The 25,514-nt window shown below is 40.3% G+C and overlaps 1 protein-coding gene across 1 annotated transcript in view; it reads left to right on the top strand.

Annotated features, from left to right (window-relative positions):
- The first annotated feature begins 10,162 nt into the window (after positions 1 to 10,162).
- LOC149081015 (nose resistant to fluoxetine protein 6-like) overlaps positions 10,163 to 25,514 on the top strand; it is a 28,104-nt gene continuing 12,752 nt past the window's right edge. The window contains exons 1-8 of the mRNA XM_089237752.1: positions 10,163 to 10,432; positions 13,652 to 13,818; positions 13,918 to 14,008; positions 14,090 to 14,186; positions 16,358 to 16,566; positions 19,557 to 19,742; positions 21,581 to 21,674; positions 21,774 to 21,866. Of these exons, the coding sequence (XP_089093878.1) occupies positions 10,396 to 10,432; positions 13,652 to 13,818; positions 13,918 to 14,008; positions 14,090 to 14,186; positions 16,358 to 16,566; positions 19,557 to 19,742; positions 21,581 to 21,674; positions 21,774 to 21,866 (974 nt within the window). The 5' untranslated portion in view covers positions 10,163 to 10,395. The remainder of the gene's footprint in view (positions 10,433 to 13,651; positions 13,819 to 13,917; positions 14,009 to 14,089; positions 14,187 to 16,357; positions 16,567 to 19,556; positions 19,743 to 21,580; positions 21,675 to 21,773; positions 21,867 to 25,514) is intronic.

The raw sequence follows: 25,514 nt of genomic DNA, 5'->3' as shown, positions 1-25,514 counted from the left end.
CCGGAATCGCGGTACCCCTCGGGCGGTGATGCCTTAGAAGGTGAGTACATTTTTCCAGTGGATGACTTGTTTTTCCAGAGGAGATCGACGCTCACATCTAGGGAGATGTGGAATTCTCGCAGTGGTGTGCACTGCTTGAGATATTCCTCTGGTTCTAAGTCCTGTCTGAGTTCAAGGGAATGGAGTCCACCAACTAAGTTTCCATATTAAGAGACATTGTTATTATGTGAACCGTATATTATTACTAGAGCACAGATTATATGCATAAGTGCATATTTTACCACTTTTTATAGTTAATGCATCTATAAGTGCATGAAATCACCATTCAAGTATTACGTCAGAACATTTTCGGACATTTTAGACCTCCATCCCCGTTAGCAAAATTTCGTCAGCTCCGCCTTCCTAACGCTTTATGGGATCAGACACATACGCAGGGGGGAGGGGAGCACGAGCCCCCTATGCGCCCCAGGCAATCAAAAATTTAGTTTTGATACCAAAAAATAAATTATTGATTTTTGATAGAATTAAATTACCGGAAGAAAATGCCTTTATATGCTATTACAATCAATTTCTGTTGATTTCAAGGCTAATAACTCAAAATTTATCTTTAATACTGTAAATTCATTGCGACCCCCCCCCCACCATTTTTTCCCCCCGAGTGCAATATGCGCCCACACCACGCGTGATCAAGTATTTCAGTGGAATAGTAAATAAATACACCAAACGTTTGCTTTTTTTTGTAATATCTCACCGATGCATAAACCAGTTGTGGTCACAGCTGTCCACCATACAAGAAAATCGTTTTGACGAGTATTAGGCAATTTGCTTGTCCCGTAAATCATCGCGGCTTGTTTTCTCGTCAACATCATACAGGAGCGTACATGGTACAGAGTGGAGATGATCGCCATTCACGAATAATTGTATCGTTAACATATGCGGTAGGGTGAAAAGAAATAATTTCCCACGATAATCATGCGCTCCCTCGGTGAACCAAGGGATCGATTTATATGTACGATTATATGTACGATTAGATCGATTAATCTTACATCGATTTATATGTACGATTTCAAAATACAAAACATTTCTTGACTTTGAGGTTGTAACTGGTCACTCGGAAATACTAGAAACAATGTTTTCTGTCTGACCTACAACATTTGAACAGTGAAGTTTTATAACAATGGTCCTGCGAGACCAGTTTGTCAATTCCACATTTTGTTGTAGCCACTTCCTATATTTTTCTGTTTTGTTTACTCTGTTTTCAGGATATTGGTAATGCGCATACAGAATGCTACAGGAAAAGTTGGACGGCAGGCCAGTCAACAGACGAAGGGTTAGGGACGAAGTGCAGTGATGAGGGCGGATGGCGGCATCCGTTTGTTGGCCGCAGAAATCTTGGCCGCCGGAATGTTTTTGCAGGTCCATTGCGTGGGTCGAAGGTCCGGTATCGCGATGATGACGGGTGGTCTGCACTTGCTCCTCCTGGACTGGCGGGGCTTCAGCGAGTGTGGCTGTTGCCCCCCCGCCCATCGATACTGGCGTAATACGTGAGTGATGACCCCAAAGAAACAATTTTTGAGTTGATGAAAATTCTGGATTAATGAAAGAAATAATTTCGGAATTAATAAAAAAATACATAATTCCCGAATTTAATGAAAGAAATAATTCCAGAATTAATGCTAATTGTGCAATTTTTTTAAGACCTGTACACCACGATGCTTGGTTTTATTCACTTATAAATTATGGTACAATTATATGGGGTGGCGATTATAAAACTAATTTAATGCCTTTATTTTCAATCCAACAAAGTGTTTTCAAACTTTTGTGTCCGGGGGTCAGTTTCATTCTTCTACAGTTTTTAGAAATCTTAATCTACTTCCTTTACGCCATAATGCCCTTTTTCGTATTATTCCTTTCTTAAACGGTAATAAAGGCTTATGCAGCTTAAGGGATAATGTTTCCGTGCAAAGACCTCATATATGATTGACCGTATTCCTACTTTTAGGAAAGAAATTTTCCGTAAACATTTTTATTATTTAGCTCCGAAATTTTTACAATTCACTACCACTAGAAATACAAAATATACCCACACACGCGCCATTTAAAAAATCATTATTCAAATTATTAATTTCAATAGACGATGTAGACCATAGTTTCCCAACCTTTGTTCTCCCATCGCCCCCTCCTTCAGAAACTTTTATCTCCCATCGCCTCCCAACGCAATCTAAACCATAGAATCCTATGTTATACCCGTAGCTTCTACCGCCCCCTGGAACATTCCCTCGCCCCCAGGGGGCGTTAACCCCCACGTTGGGAATCATTGATGTAGTATTACTACTGGGTAGTACTTTTCCCAAAATTTTTGTCCCATCGCCCCCTTCGTCAGAAATTTTTTTCTCCCATCGTCCCCCACCGCAATCTAATCCATAGAATCCTACGTTATACCCGTAGCTTCTACCGCCCTCCCGGAACATTTCATCGTCCCCAAGCGGTCGCTGATACCCACGCTGGGAACAGGGCCGGATTAAGATGTTTGAAGGCCCTAACCACTTAAATTATTTTGGTGCCCCCCCCCCCCATACGTATATTTTACACAATGTTGAAACTATCAATGGCGGGAAAAAAATATTGAATGAAACTTATTTCAGAAGTAATTAATCCAAGACCAGCCGTGGATCCAGAAGTAAGGCGGGGAGAAATCACCCCCTCCCAAAATCCGGATAATATGGTAAAACTTGGCCTGTCCCCATAAAATACAGGACAATCCTACAATCATACATAATTAGCCACCCCCCCTAACTCATCGCTGTGGATCCATGACTGTGTCTAAGGTTGAATATATGTATACTTAGACTGACCATATTTCCTCGAGAGAAATACGGGAAATTAGGATTCCAAATACGGGAAAATACGGGCCATCGCCAATTATTGCCAAGAACGACGCCAAAAGTGAACAATGTTGCCAAAAATTGCAGAAATTATGAAAAAATAGCGCGAAACGAAGCATTACTGTAAATTGCAGTGAATTCCACGAAATAAAGCGTTCACCAAGGCAAATGTGGGAGATTAATGTTGTTATTTGTAGTTGTAATTATCGTAATATAATTTATGAGTTCAAAAATAATTTCAATCTTTGACTTCAATAAAGAATAAAAATCCAAGTAGGCGTCATGTAAAAAAACGGGAAAAACCGGGACACTTCTGCGAAAAAGTCGGCACGGCTAGAAAAAGAAAGTCGGGACTGTCCCGGGAAATACGGGACGTATGGTCACCTGATGAATACTGTAAAACATTCATTTTTAAAAATATTGTTGATGCTGCTATCTACTTTTAAAATCAGAAGTGCCTTATGTGGTGATGGCGAAGCTCAGGTATAAAAAAACTAAATTCTTCATTCAGCTTTGCTCCTTATGAACAAATCTTCTAAACTGACCTGAAAGATCAAACTTCCAGTTCAGTCAATTTTTCAAGACCCAAGGAGACATCAAAAACAAAGGAAAAAACACTCTTCACACAAGCAGACGACAGGTAAGATCGTAAGAAGGGAATTTTTCCACACTACACATTTATAGTAATGTGCTGCCATCTAACCTCAAATTTAAAAGTGACTGTTGTGGTGATGAGGAAGTTTATAGTAAAAAAACTACATTCGTTATTCCTCTCTGTTCCTTATAAACAAAGTTCATAAACTGAACTGGAAATTTAAACTGAAAGTTCGGTTATTTTTATTGGGCATAAGGAGGCGTCCAAAACAAAGTACCTCTTAATGAGCAGACGACAGACGGTTTGTTCGGTTCCCTATAAGCTAAGCTCACAAACAGAACTGGAAGTTCGAACTGCCAGTTCAGTCATTCTTTCAGGACACAAGGAGGCGTCCAAAACAAGTAACCTCGAAAGAAGCAGACGACAGACTCTGATGCTTGCATTGAGCTTATATTACGGGAGGGAGCATCCAGCCGCCGCGACTGCAGCGACATCAAATGCGAGGAAATTACGTCACCCGGCGAAAACAAAGTTCCCGCCTGGCAATTGGCCCATCGAAATGTACAGTTCGGTCTTTAAATATTGCTTTTTAAAGATTGAAAAAAGGATAAAGAACTCTTCTAAAGGTGAAAAAAGATTAAATTATTTATTTTCATTAATACTAGAATCATTTCTTTCATTAATGTTGGAATAATTTTTTTGATTAATGATGAAATAATTTCTTTCGTTAGTGATGAAAATTTTCTTTCATTAATTCTGAAATTATTTTCTTTATTAATTATTATTTCTTTCATTGCTCCTGGGATAATTGCTTTCATCAATTCTGGATTTTTTTTCTTTCAGTAATGCTGAAATTATTTCTTTCATTAATGATGAAATTATTTCTTTTTTTAATGCTGAAATTATTTCTTTTATTAATGCTGGAATTATTTCTTTCATTGATTCTGAAATTATATCTCGTTAATTCTGGAATCACTGCTTTCATTAATTTTGGAATCACTGCTTTGATTAATTTTGGAATTATCACTTTCATCAATCTGAAATTGTCTTTCATTAATGCTGGAATTATCGCTTTCCTTTATTCTGGAATTATCGCTTTCCTTTATTCTGGAATTATCTTTCATTTATTCTCAAATAATCTATTAATTCTCTTAGTTTTTCTTTCATTAATTTGGAATTATATCTTTTTTCCTTCATTCTGGAATTCTCTTTCATTAATTTTATTATTATATCTTTCATTAATTTTATTATTATATCTTTCATTAATTTTATTATTATATCTTTCATTAATTTTGTTATTATATCTTTCATTAATTTTATTATTATATCTTTCATTAATTCAGGAATATTATCTCTTTTTAATTGATTCTAGAATTTTTCTGTTATTAATTTTGGAATTATTCTTTCATTTATTCTGTTATTAATTTTGGAATTATTCTTTCATTTATTCTGTTATTAATTTTGGAATTATTTTTTCATTTATCCTGTTATTAATTTTGGAATTATTCTTTCATTTATTCTGTTATTAATTTTGGAATTATTCTTTCATTTATTCTGGAATTATCGTTTTCAGTAATATTGGAATTATATCTTTCTTTCATTCTGGAGAATTTTCTTTCATTCTGGAGAATTTTCTTTCATTAATTTTATCTCTTTTATCAATGTTGAAATTATCTCTTACATTAATTCTAGAATATTTTCTTTCATTAATTCTGGAATTATCTTATTGATGCTGAAATTATTTCTATCATTTATTGTTTTAAATTCCTGTGGATGATATAAGAAAATAACGGGGGGATTGTGTTTGTTTTCACTGAGTCACGTGATGTTCCGACGGAAGATGGAGAGACCGCATACTACATACTTACTGACCTTACATACTAACTGACCATATTTCTTCGAGAGAAATACGAGAAAGGGGCCGTTCAAGTATTACGTCATCATCGATGGGGGGGGGGGGTTGTTCTGATTTGCTGACTTTTGATGACAAGTTGGGAAGGGGGGAGGTTTGGATAATGCTTACGTCATCAGCCACCCTTTATGAAAATATGAGTTAGGATTCAGAGGGGCAGAGCTGATGACGAAATTTTGCTGACAAGGAGGGGGGGGGGAAGGGTCAGCGTTTTGCTGACTTTTGCTGACAAGTCGGGGGAGGGGGGTCAAAAATGGCTAAAAATTTGCTTACGTAACACTTGAACGGCCCCAAATTGGAATTCTAAATACGGGAAAATACGTAACATTGCCAATTATCACCAAGAATGACGCCAAAAGTAAAAAAGTTGCCAAATATTGCTGATTTTACGGAAAAAAATCGCAATGGCGGGAAACGAAGCATTACAGCAAATTGCAGGGGATTAAAATGAATTCCACGAAAAAAACGTTCACCAAGATAAATATGGGAGATTAATGCTCTTATTTACATTTGTAATCGTCACAATATAATTTATTAGTTGAAAAATAGGTTTCAATCTTTGACTTCAATAAAGAATAAAAATCCAAGTAGGCGTCATGTAAGAAACGGGAAAAACCGGGACACTTTCGCCAAAAAGTGGGGTCGGTCAGAAAAAAGAAAAAACGGGGACATTCCCGGAAAATACGGGACGTATGGTCACCTCAGTCATACTCCCTCGAGTAATAATTATCCCTCGAGTAATAATTATAAGCTCGATCGAGGCTTGATTTATATATTGTTGGTGCTGCCATCTAATCTCGAAATTTCGGGCAACTCATGCGATGATGAAAAGCGAGAGTTTTCTCTCTCTCTCTCTCTCCCTTTATATATATATATATATATATATTATCTTTTAGCATAAAATTTTTTTATGAGACGAAAATGTCGGTAACAAAATTCGTACATTTGCAAGAATCGATTTTATGTAGAAAAAATAATTATTTCTTTCCACAAAAAATATTCGGACAATATGTTTGATCGAACAAATAAGTGAAAACACGGATTATATGGCCTTCAGATAGTGTTACCAGATTCAAAACTGAAAAAAGAGGACGCCTGGTGCGAACCTTAGGCAGTGCCGTCTTAACGCATGCCTCCTCCACCCTGGGCCGTGCCCGAAGAGCCTCAAGAGAAGAGGTGCCTCAGAAAAACGAGAAGTAGTGGAATTTTTCGAGAATTTTCCTGGTAGGGCCTCCAAAAAATCCCTTAGCTCGGGGGACCTATGATACTATTACGACGATCCTGCCTGTCAGCCCTACTCTTGTGGAAGTCATGGAATTCCAGTAATTGATGCCTTTACTTCTATTAATTTACATTAATTACACAAAAATAGCAATAAAAATTCGAAAAATGATTCAAGTTATCGAATATATTTGATAAAGAGGATGATGAAGCGCTTTAAAAGTATGACAAAAATTTATGTCTGTTCAATATGGTTCGAGCCACGATGAAGTGTCAGCAGACAGACAGACAGACATGACCGCTGACCGCCCAGAGAGACCATCTTGGGAGGGTTTGCGCTCTTTCCCAAGGGGATGGACGGTCTCGGAGGGCCGAAGTGTCAGCAGATGGACCACGCGCTAATTATTATTAATAATTTATGAATTTTGTAAAATTAATGCCAATCCCTCTCAATGGATCGTGTTTGATTACGATCCAGACTATCAACGCGTTCTTGAAATAATAAAAAGAATGAGTGTACGTTCTTTGCGAAAAAAATTTCCCCTTCAAGATTTACGTTCGTAACTCGAAAAGTTTATAAATCGGGGAGCAACTACATAAATTTTTTTTAAAGGGGGCCGCAAATTTTTTTTTTTGCATTGGGACGCGAAATTCTCTTAAGCCCGGACCTGTCTCCGATTTTTGAATTTAAATATCTCACGGAATAATGCAGTTAAAAACATTTAATTTGTTTGTTGGGCTCAGAGGAGCAAAGACCGACAACTGTCTAATTGGAAGTTAGAGGACGGAGGCATGGGGGGAATCGTAAAAAAATTTCCATTTTTTTTTTTAATTTTGTGTACACTGTATTTTCCTCCCCAAAACCCGTACAGCGTGATTTTTGGTCACATTTTGAGAGTTTTTAAAATTAGAACCTCTACGACGAACGGCTGATGAGATAAAGGCTGTAACAACACTCCAAAGAGAAACCATTGAATCTTAGAATGGCCATAATATTAACATTAGGCAGGGCTTCAAGTAGTGGGTGGGAGCAGGAGGGTCTGGTGCCCCGGGCGCATCACAAAAGGGGGCGCAAATTTCACCATTCAACCTATCCTTCAACATTGCGACGGAGGTGCCTAAATGAGTGGTTGCCCCAGCTAACCAAGTATCCAGTTGTTGCCCTGCCAGTAGGTATAGGTATCTTATTTCTGACGAATCACCGTTTTATATTGGGTATTTTCTCTTTTAGGCCGGTATTACACTATAAAAGATTGATAAAATCCCTTTTATAAAACTTGAAAAATCTAACCAATAAGGTCATTGGCTACATTCTAGAAAATTCAACCTGTGACGTTATTGGCTGCATTTTTAAAGTTTTATAAAAGGACTTTTATCAAACTTTATAGTGTAATACCGAACTTAGATACATTCTTAAGTTTGTGATTTACTCTTGGTAGCATTTCTTTTACTTCTATAGATCAAACTACACAGTTGATCCACTATTGACCCACAAAAATCATGTCCTTATTCTGTAGAACTTGGTTTACTGCGTGGGCCCACGCAGTAAACCATAATCAATGATAATGATTATTCCAAATAATATTACAAATAAGCGATAATTATTCGCAACTCGAAGGAGTTCCATAGATCATTTTCTCTACGGGCTCCGCGGCTGCTAATGGTGGCCCTGGAATTGACCCAATCCTGAGGGTCCAATAGCATTTTATTTTGCGCTTTAAATCTCAATTAACCTTGGATAATTACGCAGTTATTATTAACTACAAATACAATCGTAGACCGATTAAGTGCAACCGATTTTTCAGCTATTTTACGGACCCCTTAACATCATATTTTTTAGTTACTCTTTTTCTTCCTTCCATAAATTAATAAATGCCTTTTTTTTGGTGCCTATTTTAGACATTTTTAGTGCCTTTTTGCCTGCCTATTTCGACCATTTTCAGTGCCTGAACTTCCGGGCGCTCTACTGATAAGATATTGTAGGCTTCTTCCGAATGACAATAATGTCTTGTGATACATTGTTTGGAAAAGAATGATTTTTTGATCATTACGCCTAAAGGGCCATTAAGATAAAAGGGATAAAACATTGGGTTATGGTCTTTCCACTTTGGTGACTAGCGGCCCCCCAACATCAAAAATTTGTGCTGGTGACGCAATTTGTGTATACATATACAGGGTGTCCTGTAAGTGCTAGCGTGGCCTTCATTACATCAACCGATTGTCGTAGAGGCGTGGTTTCTATTTAAAAATTGTGCAAAATGTGTTCAAAAATTACTCTGTACCAGTTTGAGGAGTAAAAATACAGTGTGTCACAAAATAAAAAAAAAATCTAAATTTTTATACAGCACCCGTCTTCTAACTTCCAATTAGAAAATTGTTGCTCTGCCTCTCCTGAGGCAAACAGAAAAAAAAAATCATATTTTCCAAGTGCAATATTCGCTGAGATATTCGAATTCAAAGCAAAGTATGGAAAGGAGAGCTGTCCGTAAGTTTTTTGCTGTTATTTCATATATAACTTCTCTCCGATACATTCAAATCGAGCACAACTCCGGTCTATCGCCGTAGGCAATTAACTACCGATTGAGTTGCGCCGGAAGTGTGAGTGCCCACCCCCTCCATCCGAATCCCTTGGGTCCTCCAGAGCTCCTGTGACCCGAAACCCCTGAGCGGGGCCACGAAAACGATCACATACGAAGTATACAAATAAACACGTAATACACAGCTGCCTCACGACATTTGGCCAGTCGTGGCCCAGCCGCCTCGCGACAGTTGCCTATACAGCGCAGCTCTTGTGCCCTCACGAGTAAAATTCTTAAAATGTAGCAAATTCGAGCAAATTCTTCGAGTGGTGAGCTCCCATGTGAACCCTCCATTGCTTGGTTGAGCAATTGCTGGTCTTGCCAGACGGTGATTGTTAGGCGCCGACCAAAAGGTCCTTGGTTCCGTCCTCAAGGCCCCTCCCCTTCCGAGTTGGGCCTTCTGTAGATTCTACTTGGCTCATTCCATCATCCTTCTCAGCATCTGCACTTGCCAGCCGTCGCTTTTTAGGCACCGACCAATGGGTCTTTGGTTCCGCCCACCATCTGTGCACAGTTTCAGGTCACTCAAGAAACCATTTTCAGAATAATCAAATGGATCGCGGCACACTTTCAAATCACTTAATTAAGTGGCCCGTGACACGTTTTGAGATCAGTGGAGTGGCCCACACTCTACAAAAAAAGCAGAACACCTTTACCAGGTTCTACCGCATTTGATGGTTTTTATTCCTTAAGAATTCATGCACGGATGTAATAGTGATCTCCTCATCTTTCTTTGTGCACACAAAAACAAAAGGCGTGATATTTGTTATTTCAACTCATTATGGTATTTGGATTTCAAGCTATAATTTGGCATCTTGCCATTTTACGCGGTTGTTGCCTCGCACACGCGATAGTTTCATATTTTTTCTAGTTTTTCTCACTAGTCATCGGCTTTCCTTGTCATGCTGACTCGACTGTAAACGGTGTTCATCTTCCAGTTTACAAATGTACATCTCCGGGGTATTAGCATTGCGCCTATTCGGGTGGGTGTTTTTGCTGCAATGCGTTTCGGGTACGGAACTGAAGCCTCTGACGGAAGATTCCGTTCGGAACATACTCCGGGATCGTCACTGTCCAGCGCAGATATTCACGGGGCCTCAGCGGTCCATTCAGTGTAACAACGCAGAATACTTCCGAAACGTAAACTCTGCATACTCTGGAAGCGGGGACGCCCTAAAAAGATGTCGGCGCGATCTCGAGAGGATGATCGACAGTGTCGGCGAAGAATGGTCCTTGAGAAGTAAGTCCAGTGTTAGCTTTTTACATGGAAATATTTGAACGTGATGCATTTCTGATGTTGTCCAAAAAAAAAAAATTTCGCACCCCCTTGCTCTAGCTATCCTTTACTTACCATCCCTTACGAGGGACCTAACTACGCATGGCAACCAAATTACATTTAGAAAGATTGGCATCAGTCTCATACAGTGGAACTTGGGTTACCCATATACTAGGGGAAAAAACAATGTGTGTAGACTCGAAATGGGAAAAAATTAACCACGGCTAGACGAGTTTCGGAACTGTATGAAGTTCCTTCATCAGTAGCAAAGAAAATAATTGGGAGATAGTGAAAATACTCCTTACAGCGGGTGTTACTCGCTGTTCCAGGCAAACGGTCGAATTGAAATGACCGGCAACAAGAGGAAAAGGAGGAAAACCTCGGTCCTTTGAGGAGGAAAGTTTCTCTTGTCAATTCGACTCTTTGTTTGGAAACCTAGTATATTGTCTGATCCAAAAGGTAATTCAATTTCTATTGGGTTAACCAGCATAATTTGTTTGCACGTAAACGTGCTCGTTATCGGAATCGCTAATTATCGAATCAAACTTTCCCTTAGCAAAAAAAAGAATGGATACTCGGATGAGAGATTCGTTCCACAATTATTCATTTACATGAAAATGACTAATATGAACGGCATTCAATCAATAATAATGTACAACACAATTCTTTTGTCAAATAAAAAGAACACCATAATATTATTATATAATAAATAATACAATACAATACACATAACATATAAATTTAACATAAAGTATTTCTCTCATTTATTTAATACTAGCTGATACCCGGCGACGTTGCCCGTCCCGTAAAAAATTAATATACGTATAGCTTATTAATTATTTCTTAATCAAAAAAAATTCTGCATCAAGTAAGAAAAAATTACTTTTATTTTTAAATATTTTAATTAAAAACTTGAGGCAATCGCTTGTGGGTACACAATATTTTTTGTTTTCCCATCTGGTGTATAGATGCACAAATTTTTGGGATTACCAACACGCGAACAGGCGACGAAAAGCTGTCCGTGAGAAATACAGGGCTCAAGTAGGTTGATACCTGCCACTGGTAACGACTGGCCCTGCGCTATGTTGATTGTCATGGCAAAAGTTAAACGAATCGGGACCTGTAATCACTAGAAAATGAATGGCATTTCCTCAGTGATAATTGGGATAGGGGACATTTAAGTATTACGTAAGCAGATTTTCAGCTATTTTTGACCTCCTCCTTCCCCCTGTCAGCAAAATTTCGTCAGCAGCTTAGAATATCTCATATCTTCAAAAAGGGGTGGTTGATGACGTAAGCAACCTTCAAACCCCCCCCCCCTGGCATCAAAAGTCAGCAAATCCAAATCTAAAAAAACTGGTACAACCTGCCTAATATCATGTAGGGCCCCCGCGAGCATGCAGAAGTGCCGCAACACGACGTGGCATGGACTCGACTAACGTCTGAAGTAGTGCTGGAGATAATTGACACCATGAATCCTGCAGGGCTGTCCATAAATCCGTAGGAGTAAGAGGGGGTGGAGATCTCTTCTGAACAGCACGTTGCAAGGCATCCCAGATATGTTCAATAATGTTCATGTCTGGGGATTTAGGTGGCCAGCGGAAGTGTCTAAAGTCAGAAGAGTGTTCCTGGAGCCACTTTGTAGCAATTCTGGACGTGTGGGGTGTCGCATAGTCCTGCTGAAATTGTCCAAGTCCGTCGGAATGCACAATGGACATGAATGGGTGCAGGTGATCAGACAGGATGCTTACGCACCTGCCACCTGTCAGAGTCGTATCTAGACGTATCAGGGGTCCCATATCACGCCAACTACACACGCCCCATACCATCACAGAGCCTCCACCAGATTGAACAGCTCCCTGTTGACATGTAGGGTCCATGGATTCATGAGGTTGTCTCCATACCCGTACACGTCCATCAGCTCGAAGCAATTGGAACCGAGACTCGTCAGACCAGGCAACGTGTTTCCAGTCCTCAACAGTCCAATGACGGTGTTGTCGGGCCCAGGCGAGGCGTAAAGCTTTGTGTCGTGCAGTCATCAAGGGTACACGAGTGGGCCTTCGGCTCCGAAAATAGGATATATCGATGATGTTTCGTTGAATGGTTCGCACGCTGACAATTGTTGATGGCCCAGCATTGAAATCTGCAGCAATTTGCGGAAGGGTTGCACGTCCGTCACGTTTAATGATTCTCGTCAGTCGTCGTTGGTCCTGTTCTTGCATGATCTTTTTCTGTCCGCAGCGATGTCGTAGATTTAATTTTTTACCGGATTCCCGATATTAACGGTACACTCGTGAAATGGTCGTACGTGAAAATCCAAATTTCATCGCTACCTCGGAGATGCTATGTCCCATCTCTCGTGCGCCGACTATAACACCACGTTCAAACTCATATAAATCTCGATAACCTGCCATCGTAGCAGCAGTAACCGATCTAACAACTATGCCAGACACTTGTTGTGTTATATAGGCGTTGCCGACCACAGCGCCGTACTCAGATTGGTTCCATATCTCTTTATTTGCATACGCATGCCTGTACCAGTTTTTTTGGCTCTTCAGTTTATAAGGTTATTTATTTCTTTCACAAATTCCGAAATTATTTCTTTCATTAGTTACGAAATTATTTCTATATCTCTTTCATTTATTCTATAAATATTTCATTTATTATAGAATTTTCTCTTTCACCAATTCCGAAATTATCTCTTTCATTAATTCCGAAATTACTTCCTTCACTAATTTCGAAATTATTCAACAAACGAAAATTCGAAATTAACAAATTCTAGAATTAATCGGTTTTCAATGTTTTCAACCATTTTCTGAAAATGTTCGGCAGGCCACAACAAAAAGCTGCGAGAGCCAAATGTGGCCCGAAAGGCCATACGTTGAAGACCCCTTTTCTAGGTGCGGGTGAAAAAGAAAAACCATCGGATCAGTTATGATAAAGTGAAACTAAATGAAAGAGAGTAAATTTTTTTGCTCTTTCGCAATGAGAGCGATTGCCCCTTCCAAGAGAGCCCGATAATATGGGAAAATGTGTCTGCCCATCCCCCTCCCGATTCATCACCCTGGATCCGCGCCGGGCCGACAGACAGGCCAGAATAGTCCGAATTTAATGACAGACATCCAGTACTTCTTTGCATTTCCACTATTACGATAACTCTATATTAATCTATGTATACGACAGTGTTGGACGCTGCTGGGAAGCCCGCTAATGGCATTATAGAAGGTAATTTCGTATGGCAGGGCGACTACTTCGAATGCCTCAACACATCGGCTCCTGCAGCTGGAAACAAGACACCATTCAATGGACGGTACTGCTTGCTGAACCACGATTTAAACATAAAGATCAAGGTATGTACAAATACAATCGACCGTTAGCAATCGATTTTCTGTTTCAATGAAAGAAAAAAAAACCGCATTGTCCAATAACGATGGGTCTGTGTATATTAGAAACAGAACGTGACTCTTCCACTGACGATTGGAGTGTGCGTTCCGGATACATGCGATGAAGATTCACTCGCCAATGTAACTCCCATTACAAGTAAGTGCATGGTTACAATCACCGATGCCACCATGTTATATATAAGTTTTTAATGTTGTCTAATGATTTTTATTTCGGCAGAAAAATTGGCATCTAACCCTCTCGGACCGATGAGGATGACTGGGATTCTGTGCAGGTCTCGAACCATTCCGTGGGATGCACCAGCTATAGTCATGTTGTAAGTAATTGATCTAAAATCATGTCTCAGAGCTTTAAACTATGGGAGTAAACAGAAAAAAAAAATGCAATGGAACCCTCCCCCACCCCCCGGGTCGCAATCCACTTATTCTGGAGATACATGCATCACCCCATTCCAGAAGTCGCCAAAATTTGGCAAACTCGCTCGCATCACGAGAAGCGACCGCGTAAAAATTTGCCTTGATTGATTTTTACGGAGGGAACGCCCACTTTTTTTTATCTCTCTAACGGTGTTATCGTATTATTTATTTTTACCTCTTAGACTAGAAACTTATATACGTATAATGAATTACCATATGACCCGTAGTTTACGGGATATTTCCGTACTTTTGGCCGTCCTGACTGTTTTTAAAAAGGGTCCCGTTTTTCACGTCTTATTTTCAACAACAAATTTCGCTTTTTTTTATAGTTTTTTTTTTTTTTTTTTGCTGTAAGTGGCAACTCAACTTGCCTTTGACAATCATTTCGGTTATAACTGGCAACGTTAATTGCCTTTCATAACTTTTTTTAGCGATATCCCGTATTTTTCTGAAAGAGATATGGTCAGCGAACGTATTTATCGTGTTGTGTGTATTGATACTTGTCCACTGGAGAGACTTCTGAGCGGCCGCATTCGATCCGCTGGCAGATTGCAGCTGCAGGGGTGCAGATGTGCACCCCTGCTCTAACGGTACAGTAGAACCTCTCGATAACGGACACACATGGGACCAAAAATTCTTCTTTTTTTTGCAAGCCGAGCACAACTCAGGTCTATCGCCATGGGCAATTTACTACCTATTGAGTTGTGCCGGAAGTGTGAGTTTGTGTACCCAACAGTCTGAGTGCGTATCTAGTGTTGTGTATGATTTTTAGTGCTGCCATCTATATCTCAGAAGTGAAGTGAGTGAAGTGTAATGACTGAATATTTGTACTGTTTGTAGGACTGTTGCTCTCTGTGGCGAGACTTTTTGACGCGGAGATCGGCTCGACCAAAAATTCTGTCCGTTAACGGGGAGTGTCCGCTATAGGGGAGGTACGATATAAAGCGTAATCAAGTTTATACGACTTTCACATTTATACGTCTGGCTTCGATTTGGCAATTGGTCCCTATATATTTTAATGTTAATGCTACTGTCTAATGTATGTTTTACCGTGTGTAAAAGTGACGTAGCGGTGGTTATGCATAATCACAAATCGTCTCGATAAAGGAAGTTTGATTAAATTTCACTACAATTTATCACTTTTACCGGCGGTTATGCATAATTCCCAAATAAAGTTGGAAAGTCTTATATAAGAAATATGGAAAAATTTATAACTTTTCTTCTCTTCATTAAACCAATTAATGACTTTTACCCGTACATTGTACACGTACCACACGTATTTTTCAATAAAAATTGAATTATATTAAAATAAGTGTAAAAAGAAGATAAAAATTAACATTATCAGTTTTGTAATGTTGGCTTATGAACAAAAATTAATAAATTAGAGCAGCGGTTCTCAACATTTCCTGACTCGCCTTTTCAGTGTATAATTTCTATGGCGGAGCCCTGGTTAACTCGAAGAGCCCTTTTTAGTATATTATTTATACGACGGTACCCTTTAGGCCTCTTTTTTTGTTTATAAAATTTATTGATCTATTTTATTATCCTCGAGTGGCCGCGGAGCCCCTGGGAAGTGCACACGGAGCCCCGGTTGAGAACCGCTGAATTAGAGTTTGGAAGGAAAAAAAAAAAGAAATTTCGTCTGATTTTTATGTCCGCTATCGGACTCCTCTAACAGGGAGTGAGATAAGCCCTATTCTAAGGGACCGGGGATCACAGAAAAGTGTTCGTTAACGGGGAGTGTCTGTTAGGATGGGGGGGGGGGGCTTTCTTTATTTTCTCTTTCTAACCGAGCACAACTCAGGTCTATCATCATATATGGGCGATTTATAGGGGAGGTTCTACTGTACATAATTAAATGCACGTATGTGTCTATGAGTTGAAAATATTTCTTTCCCTCTAAATCTCAGGATTACTTTATTCATTGGCGTCAAAAAAAAGGGTAGGGGGAAGAAAGTCCTAAAGTTCATATTAACAAGCGCTGAGCATGAAAGTCCTTTGCGACGTTGGGTTCCATTGCAGAAATTCATCTTGACGTACATTATCACCTCCCTCGTTCTTCAATTTTCAGGACAATAATCTCCATATTAGTGACCCTGGCCACGATCGGAACTTTGTTGACCATCTACGAGCGCAAATTCTCGCACAAGCCGGACCTAATAGAACCACAGATAGACTTGGACATCAATGGTGGAAACAACTTGCATATCGATGGAAAAGTCAATGAAGCTGGAAATGGCGACATCATGGCATCGGACATTGGGCACAATGAACACATGAGTATGAATTTACAATGCTAAGAAATATACATTCTTCTGATCCTAGGTGGGGGGGAATTCGACTTTTTCCCAGTCCTGAGCACCGTACGAGGCCTTCATCAGAAGAATAGCCCCTGCAGGCTTTGACATTTTCTCAAACTCGCATTAACATAGCGGCTATCGACTAATGTCTCGATTTGAGCTAGATGGGCACAACGATACACAATGCAGAACCATCTACACTATACAGCACAATACGCACTGCACCACCATCGGTAATACATCACAATACGCAATGCAGAACCATCTGCTAAATAGCAAAATACGCAATGCACCACGATACACATTGCGCTACAACCATCAGCAATACTGCACAATACGCAATGCACTACCATTGGCAAAATATCACAATACACACAATGCATTTCAATACGCAATGCATCCCCATAATCAATACAAATACAAATACAAATACAACGCCACAACAGGCAAAATGCCCAACGAGGTGGCTGATAAAAAGATGCCCATAAAAATATGGTTGTCATATGTTTCAAAAATACAGCAACCCAATTAAAAATGCAATTAACACAAATTACAAACAATATATACACATGATAAAATATTATACAATGCCCATAAAGAATACTTATGGTTGTCTTATTCTAAGAATGGATAGCTTCTCGATTTACCCCAACATGTTATCGTATTTCTTTTTAAACGTGTCAATTGTGTTACAATTTACTACCTCCGGGGGTAAGCTATTCCATTTATTAACAACCCTATTGGAGAAGAATTCCCTGCGACACCATAACCTTGCATTGTCCCTCACCAATCGATACTGGTGTCCCCTTGTAAAAGCAGTCGATTGGCGGTGTACTAAAAGTTCATGGTCCATCCTATCCATCCCATTGAAAATTTTGAACACTTCGATCATATCTCCTCGACACCTGCGTTCATCCAATGTAAACATATTCAAAAAATGAAGTCTTTCTTCATAACTCAAGCCCTGTGTGCCAATAAGGACACGCGTAGCTCTTCTCTGCACCCCTTCAACCAAGTCTATGTCCCTCTGTAGGTATGGTCTCCAAAACCTTACAGCATACTCCAGTCCAGGACGAACTAAGCCTCGAAAAAGCGGAAGAATGACTTTAGGAGAACGCGAAGAGACCTTTTTGAAAATGAGACCAAGCATTCTATTCGATTTTTTGACAACCGCTGAACAATGTTCAGAAAACTTAAGTCGCTCGTCAATGAGAATTCCCAAATCGGTGACTCTAGTTGCATCCGGGATAGTGACACCATTCAACTCGTAAGAGAACCGTGGGTTGTTCGAACCAAAATGAGCGACCATGCACTTATCTACGCTAAACGTCATGCTCCATTCATTTGCCCATGCTGCAATCTTGTTTAAGTTGGTCTGGAGCAACTCCCTATCGTTTTCATTTCCGATTACCCCCATTAGCTTCACATCATCTGCGAATTTGCTAGTAATTCCATCGATACACTGATCGAGTTTGTCGATAAAAAGTGAAAAAAGTATGGGGCCAAGGACACTTCCCTGAGGAACTCCACTTGTGACGTCTGTCCAACCAGAGAATTCCCCGTTCACCATAACTCGTTGCGACCTATCTCTTAACCACGATTCTATCCAATTCAGCAAGTTGCCCCCTATTCCAATCTCGTGTAAACGCTTCAAGAGTTTGCCATGTTGGACCCGATCGAATGCCTTCTGGAAATCAAGGTAAACAACGTCGACATTTTTGCTCTTACCCAAAGCCTTAGTCACGTAATCATAGAAGCAAAGGAGGTTAGTTACACATGACTTCCCCTTCCTGAACCCATGCTGATTATCCGACAATACATTATTCTCGTCTATCCACTTCACAAACTGCCTTTTGATGATAATTTCCAAAATTTTCGAGAGGGAGCTCGTCAAACTCACTGGACGATAATTAGACACCACTTCTCTACTACCCTTCTTAAATATCGGAACAACGTTAGCCAGTTTCCAATCTCTCGGGACGATACCCTCAGCAACACTACTCCTGTATATCTGTGCGACTGGCCCCAACAATTCATTAGCACCTTCCCTGAGAACCCTGGGATAGATATCATCTGGTCCTGGTGCTTTGCTTGCACATACATTTCTTAGAAGATTTAGGACCTCCACGTCTTCCACTTGAATATCGTTGAGCGTTTTATTACCCCATGCAACACCCGTATATCGAATATCATTATCTCCATTAAAAACCGACGCGAAAAAGTCATTGAAAGCACTACACATGCCTACATTGCATGTACCGGGTTTACAGCACAATACGCATTGCACAACAACCATAGGCAATGTAGCACAATAGGCATTGCACCATGACCATAGACAATACAGCACAATACGCATTGCACAACAACCATAGGAAATGTAGCATAATAGGCATTGCACCATGACCATAGACAATACAGCACAATACGCATTGCACACACAATGCATTTCGATAAGCATTGTACATGCAATGCATTTCGATAAGCATTGTACATGCAATGCATCTGGATATGCAATGCACCACCATCATCATCAATACAGCACAATACGTAATGCGCCACCATCGCCAATGCAGCATAATACGCGATGTATCATCATCGGCAATACAGCACACATATGTTATAGCACTGTTTGTAGTAATCTTCGGAGATCGGCACGATGCTCGCAAACAAAAAGTTGAAGATTACCTGTTCCAAAAACAAAACGCAGTAGAAACCAATACATACACTCCCTGAGCTACGGAACAGGATACGTTCTGAACATTGTCATTCGCGAGTCGAAATCACGCCCATCCGCTGATTTGAGAGCAGAAAGCGGATCTGGTTGAAACATTGCTGCCTGATGTCACCAAGATCACCAAAAACTTTTGGTTAAGAACTTAAAAAGAATCGTAAGTCGGGGACTGGCTTTATTAAAGTACATACGTATTTGACTATAACAGAATTTCCATAATGTTTTGGTGTGTCTTGCAGGTAATGTTGGCCATCGTAAACTGATGCAGTTCCTGAAATGCTTCTGCGTCCTCACCAACGGTGCCAAGATACTCGACACCAGCAACAAAGGCGAATTCCGTTGCGTTCACGGGATACGGTTTCTCAGCCTGTCGTGGGTCTTACTCGGCCATACTTTCGCATTCTCACTGAATTCTGGATTGTCATGTAAGAGGCTTTGTTAAAAAAAACTTACCGTTGTCCAATTTTTGTGCTATGTGGCGAACGAGGCCGTCTCCACAGCACCACGGGCCCTCTTCCGGGCAAAGCGATATTCCGCGGCTTTTCCTATAACCTATGTAAAGATCAAGGCCGACTCACCATCCGCCATTAATGCGCAGAGCGACGTCAGTATTGTCATTGTAGCCAATTACTGTTCCATATGCCGTTTTTTTTTTAACGATTAGACGCCACTCTGAGCAGAAAGCTTTTTTTCCCATCCTCGGTGAGCCAACACCCTCTTCTTTAGGGAGCGTTGGATGAGCTCACCAAGGTATATTTAATCGCATTAACCAAGCCTCTATACAATTAGAAATGTCCTCTCCACTTGTCAATACAAGTTTCATTGAGAGACTGGTTATTGGTGGAGATGAAGATTACAAGGAAGAAAATTCATCACTGCCCCCACGGGGACTTGAATCCCGGTCTCTCGTTTACCGGACGAGTGCTCTACCATCTAAGCTGTGGAAGCAGATAGAATGTTTCAACCTTGGAGCGCATATATATGTTGAAAGGTATCGTACATGGACGAGCTATTAGTTGATTGTTGACGCCGGTAGCTTGAAAGTACCAGCCGAATAATTTACATACTTGCACTTCAAAAAATTATATTAGCAAATCTCACCGTCGTGGGATCCCCAAGTAGTGCCACCACCCTCTATAGATAAGAGACAACACTATAGGATCTTAGTTATAGGGGTATTTTTCGTGCTTACGGTGAATTGTTGCCGGTAAATTGTTTGCTCTGCGAGTTTTCCTAGCAGTGAATTTTCCGTGAATCGCCCGGATGTAATATTCCATCGGAGAGAAGAGATGGATTTTGATTCCATATATGATCAAAAAAATTAAATAAATCTCATACCTTTCGGGCTGTTATGCCATGTTCCAAACTGCTTCATAGCAGACGTTTTGTCCACTATTGCGATGGACATCTTCAGAGCTATTGAAAGCCGCGCGACGTAGTTGAACCCAAAATTTTAAAAGAACCACGGATGGATTCAACTACGTCGGCTTTCAATTGCATTATCTAACCCAAAAGGTAATTCATTTCTATCTTCAGAGCTGTCTTTGTTGAGCGAGGAGACGAAAAGACCTCCTACGGTAACCGTCGTCGACTGACGCTTTCGCTGGAGACCCGGAAGGATCAACTTCGTCGTTGTGACGTCGAGCAAGTGACGCGTAAATGTTGATGGCAACTTCTGATTGTGTAAGTGGGGATCGGAGTCTTTAAATGCGAAAACGGGGGGGGGGGGGGGGGGTTGTCCGAATTCGGAAGAGTTGATTTTCTAACCGTCCTGATCTTGGTGTTTCGGATTGCCGGGTGTCACATCTTGCTCAAGTGCAGTCCTTCTTCCTTCCTGTTGAAATTATCCCTGCGCTTAATGATATCAATTGCTTCGCGGTTTCGTCGGGAGTAGAAGTGGGTTTCTGAAGATATCTTCATCCCCCAACTCCAATCCTCACTCACCCAATCAGAAGTCGCCACGTCCCATCAACATCTACACGTCACTTGCTCGACGTTCCAACGACGAAGTTGAGCTTTCCGGGTCTCCAGCGAAAGCGTCAGTCGACGACGGTTACCGTAAGAGGTCGTTTCGTCTCCTCGCTCACCAAAAAACAGCTCTGAAGATGTCCACCGCAGTAGTGAACGAAAACGACTGCTACGAAAGCAGTCTGGAACACGGCATTACAGCCCGAAAGGTATGAAATTTATTCTAAACTCCCGCCTTGAGAAAGCCTACCTTCTCTTTTCAAAATAAATGATACTGTATATTTCTTCAATGAAGTGGGATTACCCGAAAGCCTGTACATAGCTGACACCGCCGCTTTCCAAGTGATCACGCACGGAGTGTTTGCTGTCGACTCGTTCTTCTTGTTGAGGTTAGAATTATCTCAGTGATTAGAATTTACATACATGAGTTATACTGGTTCAAATATTAAATGAATTGCATTTCTTCGCATGTGTGTGTACAACCGAAGTGGTTTCTTGTTGACGTTCCTGTTCCTACGTGAAGCCGACAAGAGAGATGGCCAAATAGCTTGGGGAATGTACTACTTCCATCGCTACTGGCGGTGAGTATCTTGCTTCATTAAATGCCATGTTGCGTGTGTGAGTATACAGTGTGCGTTCCGCAAGTGCTAATGCGGCCTTCATCTCATCAACCGTCCCTCTTAGAGGTATAGTTATGGCCCCCACAAAGGCAACGCTCGGGGCTCTATCCCTGAGGCCCGGGGCAATTTTCATAATCTTTTGAATTTTCACGCTATCTTATATATAAATGTGAAAGTATGTATGTATGTATGTATGTATGTATGCTCTTTATACAAATCTACAGTTTTAGACCGATCGTCGCCAGATTTTGCATATATACCAAACAGGACCGGGATTGAGCCGTAGGCTACTTTAAAAGTTCGTCAGAGCTGGGCAAATGCCCGAAATGGGCGAAAAACTGTCGGGCAACAATGGTTTTGGGGGCCTCAACAATCACTTTCGGAACGTTTACTTTGGTTACCGTGGTTCCCAACAATGCGTTTCAGACGTGTATATGTCTTTACAATGGTTTGTCACATCTTTAACACTGCCATCATTACAGTTTATTCCTTTATAATGGTTTGGCTCTTTTCCAATTTAATTGCAGAAAACTGGGAAGCGCCGGGTATTTCTGCTAGCCTATATACAGGTTGTCCTGTAATCCTGTAAGTGATAATGCGGCTTTTATCTCATCAACCGCCCATCGTATAGGTATAGTTTCAATTTAAAAAATGCGTAAAAGGCATTTGAATAATATTCGCTGCACAAGCTGGACGTATGACGTCGCTAACAACAGAGAACAACAACTACGCTGACAAAACTGGGAATAAAAATGTTCAACGCCAACTGATGAACTCAATGCTTGCCTCAAATCATCAACACTCTGGCACGAAGTTAAAAAATTATCATTATCCACCAACATGCGAGTTCAACTGCAAAATGACTCAGCACTGCTATCATTTTCACAGTAGACCCAAGCACTGGACCGATTACGTTCCCAAATGGATTTTGCCAGTTGTTAAACTCAGTTCAAGAACTTGCAGACAAAGTCTTCCCAAAAATTCAACAAAATGACCAAAACCATGAGTGGCTTTCTGAGAGCGATTCGGGCACCGACAAATGACAGTGTGAACAATATCAACGAAAAAATCCTAAAAATTATGCCAGGAGACTCCACATCTTAGAAATCGGTTGACACTGTCACAGACACGGCACAGACATTTAGTTCTGTATCTTGCAGAATTTCTGAACTCCTTTGGATATTCCGGGTGTGCCACCACACAATTTGACTCTCAAAGTCGGAGCACCTATAATGGTTTTAAGAAATTTGGAGACACCGAGACTCTGCAATGGCACGCCCGTAAAAAAGAAGGAAAAGCAACGATTGAAGCAACGATTCTAACTGGATGTGCCAAAGAAGAAGTCGTCTTCATTCCACGTATCCCAAAATTATCACCGAAGAAATGTCATTCACTTTCAAGCGATTACAGTTCCCGATTTGTTTAGCTTTTGCCATGACAATCAACAAAGCGCAAGGCCAGTCGTTAGTAGTGGCAGGCATCAACCTACTTGAGCCCTGTATTTGAGCACCTTTTCGTCACCTGTTCGCGTGTTGGTAATCACAAAAATTTGTACATCTACACACCAGATGGAAAGAGAAAAAATATTGTGTATCCACAAGCGATTGCCTGAAGATTTTAATTAAAATATTTAAAAATAAAAGTAATTTTTTCTTACTTGATGCAGAAATTTTTTTGATTAAGAAATAATTAATAAGCTATACATATATAAATTTTTTACGGGGCGGGCAACGTCGCCGGGTATCAGCTAGTCTTATATATAAGATGTGAAAGTATGTATGTATGTATGTATGCTCTTTATACAAATCTACAGTTTTAGACCGATCGCCGCCAGATTTTGCATATATACCAAACAGGTCCGGGATTGAACCGTAGGCTACTTTAAAAGTTCGTCAGAGCTGGGCAAATGCCCGAAATGGGCGAAAAACTGCCGGGCAACAATGGTTTTGGGGCCTCAACAATTACTTTCGGAACGTTTACTTTGGTTACCGTGGTTCCCAACAATGCGTTTCAGACGTGTATATGTCTTTGCAATGGTTTGTCACATCTTTAACGCTGCCATCATTACAGTTTATTCCTTTATAATGGTTTGGCTCTTTTCCAATACTCCCAGTAATTGAAGAAAACCCTGGAAGTGCCAGATATTTTTGCTTGCATGTATACAGGGTGTCCTGTAAGTGCTAATGTGGCCTTTATCTCATCAACCACCCATCGTTGAGGTATAGTTTCAATTTAAAAAATGCTTAAAAGGAGTTTGAATAATATTCGCTGCAGAAGCTGGACATCTGACGTCACTAACAACAGAGAACAACAACTACGACGATAAAACAGGGAATAAAAATGTTCTACGCCAGCTGATGAACTCAATGCTTGCCTCAAATCATCAGCACTCTACTTCACCAAACACCAACTCTGGCCATATCGCTACATTGCAATTTACTGCCATTAGTGAGATGGGTTGGAAGTGAAGGTTCTGTCTATCGGTGGTCGCCTCGAGTTTGTTAGGACATCAACACTCTGGCACGAAGCTAAAAAATTATCATTATCCACCAACATGCGAGTTCAACTGCAAAATGACTCAGCACTGCTATCATTTTCACATTAGTTGATCAAACTTGGCAATGGAAGAATTCCCGTAGACCCACTGGACTGACTGGACTGATAACGTTCCCAAATGGATTTTGTCAGTTATTATATATATAAACTCAGTTCAAGAACTTGCAGACAAAGTGTTCCCAAACATTCAACAAAATCACCGAAACCATGAGTGGCTTTGTGAGAGTGCGATTCTGGCACCGAAAAATGAGTGTGAACAAGATCAACGGAAAAATCCTAAAAATTATTCCGGGAGACTCCACATCTTACAAATCGATTGACACTGTCACAGACACAGCGCAGACAGTTCTGTATCCTGCAGAATTTCTGAACTCTTTGGATATTCCGTGTGTGCCACCACACAATTTGACCCTCAAAGTCGGAGCACCTGTAATGCTTTTAAGAAATTTGGAGACACCGATACTCTGCTATGGCAACAGACTCTGCGTGAAGAAATTGCACAATTACATCATTGAAGCAACGATTATAACTGGATGTTACAAAGAAAAAGAAGTCTTCATTCCACGTATCCCAATTATCACCGAAGAAATGTCATTCACTTTCAAGCGATTACAGTTCCCGATTCGTTTAGCTTTTGCCATGACAATCAACAAAGTGCAAGGCCAGTTGTTAGCAGTGGCAGGTATCAACTTACTTGAGCCCTGTTTTTCACACCTTTTCGTCACCTGTTCGCGTGTTGGTAATAGCAAAAATTTGTACATCTACACACCAGATGGAAAAAGAAAAAATATTGTGTATCCACAAGCGATTGCCTGAAGATTTTAATTAAAATATTTAAAAATAAAAGTAATTTTCTCTTACTTGATGCAGAAATTTTTTTGATTAAGAAGTAATTAATAAGCTATACATATATAAATTTTTTACGGGGCGGGCAACGTCGCCGGGTATCAGCTAGTAATCTATATATATATAATTCATTTTCTGTCTGTCTGTCTGTGTGTATGTTCTCTATACAAACCTACAATTTCAGATCGATCGTCGCCAAATTTTGCA

This window comes from Pholcus phalangioides, unplaced genomic scaffold (assembly GCF_987345545.1).
Source record: "Pholcus phalangioides strain wild (caught in Gottingen) unplaced genomic scaffold, Ppha-v1.0 ptg000010l_1, whole genome shotgun sequence".
NCBI lineage: Eukaryota > Metazoa > Arthropoda > Arachnida > Araneae > Pholcidae > Pholcus > Pholcus phalangioides.
The sequence above is the reverse complement of the archived record's forward strand: the minus strand, read 5'-3'. Positions and strand labels throughout refer to the sequence as shown.